The 2,430-nt window shown below is 55.6% G+C and overlaps 1 protein-coding gene across 1 annotated transcript in view; it reads right to left on the bottom strand.

Annotated features, from left to right (window-relative positions):
• Positions 1-1,780: 1,780 nt before the first annotated feature.
• CPAMD8 (C3 and PZP like alpha-2-macroglobulin domain containing 8) overlaps positions 1,781-2,430 on the bottom strand; it is a 72,591-nt gene continuing 71,941 nt past the window's right edge. The window contains exon 41 of the mRNA XM_021683204.2: positions 1,781-1,908. Coding sequence (XP_021538879.1) covers positions 1,781-1,908 — 128 coding nt within the window. The remainder of the gene's footprint in view (positions 1,909-2,430) is intronic.

The raw sequence follows: 2,430 nt of genomic DNA, 5'->3' as shown, positions 1-2,430 counted from the left end.
TGGGGCCGACAGGGACAGGACGCAGCCAGATCAAGTCCTCCTGCTCGGAGCGTTAGGAAGAGAAGCCACTTTGACTGAAGAGAGAAAAAAAGAAAGACACAGTGTGGGCTGCCCGGCCTTCGGGGTGCCGGCGTGCCTTTTGCTGAACCTGCCTCCACGTCGTGGCTCAGCCTGGCTGCCTCTGCCCATTGGGGCAGGTGCATCCCCCCTGGAGAAGACCCTCAGGACCCTGCCCACCCCCACCGGGTCACGGTGATGGGACAGGTTGTTCACTTCTGGTCCACACAACAACGTGGGTGGATGGCAAGGGAACTCCGCTAAGTGAGAAAAGCCGATCTCAAGAGGATTCCTGTTTACAGAGCATGCCCGGAATGACAGACTCTCCGGGTGGGCGTGGCTATAAAAGGGCAGCTCTTGTGTATCTTGCCTATGGTGGTGATGACACAAAGCTGCCGGTGGGGGAAAACAGCAGACTCAGATGCGACAGTGGTGAAATGAACAAGTAAGCTGCAAAGTTTAAGGATGTATGTTGTAATCCCCGGGGGCTGAATCAAAATGGAATCCTAAAAGAAATATTCCATACGTGCAAAAGGAGGCACACGGAGGACAAAACAGAACAAATACTGAAACAATAGCCATAAGCCCAGCTCTACCAATAATTATCTTAGATGCACATGGACCAAGCCCCAGTGCTTGGTGTGGGATGATGCAGCCCTGAACTTCCGGGACTTTGCTGGGTACTGGTGGAAAAGCATTCCACTAGGTTTGCTGAATGAGGCTAACAACCTGCCTTTGCCACTGGCGTGCGGTGGGGAGACCCTGCCAAGGCAGGCCGGGTGCGGGTGGACACAGCCCGAGGCCTGACAGCGCAGCCGGCCCCTGGGGCTGGCACCTACCTAAGCTGATTAAAGCCAACCTGCTGCTTAAACCTCTTGAGTTTGCCGTAACTAGACTCAAAAGATTCGCCTCCTCCAGGAAGTTGTCCTGGCAGCCCTTTCTCAGCCTCACCCCACAGGGCTCTCTGGTCTCCCACCCACTTCCTCCTCCCTCCCCTGGTGTGACAAAGATTCTCTGATCAAACTCCACTCTTTTTGACTAGGTCTCCACTTCTGGGCTTTGGTGTTCATCTCAGCACTGTCCAATTATAGCAGGAACGCTCTACATCAGTTTAAGCCCGAATTCCCACTCCATACCTGATCACCCTTGATATCTAATATTTAACCGAGTTCCTCCTTCCCACCAGCCCTGGGGCACTGTCTGATACCCTGGCCTGCCTTTAGTGGGAATGCTGTTAGGTGGGTTCAGCCAGAATCCCCCTTCATCCCTGATGTTTCCGGTCACTAATTCTCGGTCCACTGACCCCCCCCACCCCTTGGCTATAAACCCCCACTTTTTCTTGTAGTATTCAGAGCTGGGTCCTGTCTTCCCCTCAACTGCAAGACCCCACTGCATGACCTGCTACCTATCACCAGTCCCCTCCCTTGAACAGTCTTCCTTGCCATCTTAACAAGTATAGTGAATAATTTCTTTCTTTAATGGGGTTCCAGGGCGCCTCATGGGCAGGTCTGTCCTGGGGTTGTGTCCTCGGGAGGGCTCAGCCTCCCCATGCTCGTACAGGTTGTTCTCTGATGTGTGTTGGACAGACTGTTGGGAGAAGAGAGAATGGATCCCCCACCATGTTCCTGGAAACCTGCAGGCTGACCTGTCTATTGGTTACTCCCACTCCCTGTCAGGCCCAGGGCAATTAGGGAGAAGGAGTTGGGGAGGGGGGGCTTAGCTCTCACCTGTCCTCTGCCTCCCCCTCCAAGTCCATCACCTCATGGCCATGGCCGGCTGCCAGGTGCCCAGCGTCTGGGGGAGCTGGGTCATAGTCATAGCTGTAGGAGGCAGAGGCCGGTGTCGGCTGCTCTGGAAGGAAGGGGGGGGCTAGGTCAGTAGGAGGGCACTGGAGGGAGAGGATCTGGATAGCAGACAGCTCAGAGAGACCATGAAAAGGAGATAACGTGTCCCAGAGCAACAGGCAGGAGGTGGGAGGTCACAAGGGTGGGGGAAGGGGACACAGTGTTCAGAGATGGGTAGTAGATGCAGAAAGGCACAAACTTGGGGTGGGGGTGGGGAGAGACTCAGCAAGACTGAGGAGCAGCAGAAACCCAGATGCAAGGAACCAGAGATGGGGGAGGTCACAAAGCCTAAGGAACAGAGACAGAAAGACAAAGACTGGAGGAGAGATGCAGGGGCCACAGCTGGGGCGAAAGCTGGGAGGATCAGGGAAAGACAGGGAATCAAGGGCTGAGAGAGAGGGAGGAGGGGTGGGGGAAAGGGGAGAGGAGAGGAGGAAGAGGAGAGTGATGCTAGACAGGAGGGAGGAGGTGGTGGGGAGGAGGAGGAGGTGATGGGGAGGAGGGGGAGGAGGTGATGGGGAGGAGGGGG

This window comes from Neomonachus schauinslandi, chromosome 1 (assembly GCF_002201575.2).
Source record: "Neomonachus schauinslandi chromosome 1, ASM220157v2, whole genome shotgun sequence".
NCBI classification, from domain to species: Eukaryota; Metazoa; Chordata; class Mammalia; order Carnivora; family Phocidae; genus Neomonachus; species Neomonachus schauinslandi.
This window is presented reverse-complemented; position numbering and strand designations above follow the sequence as displayed.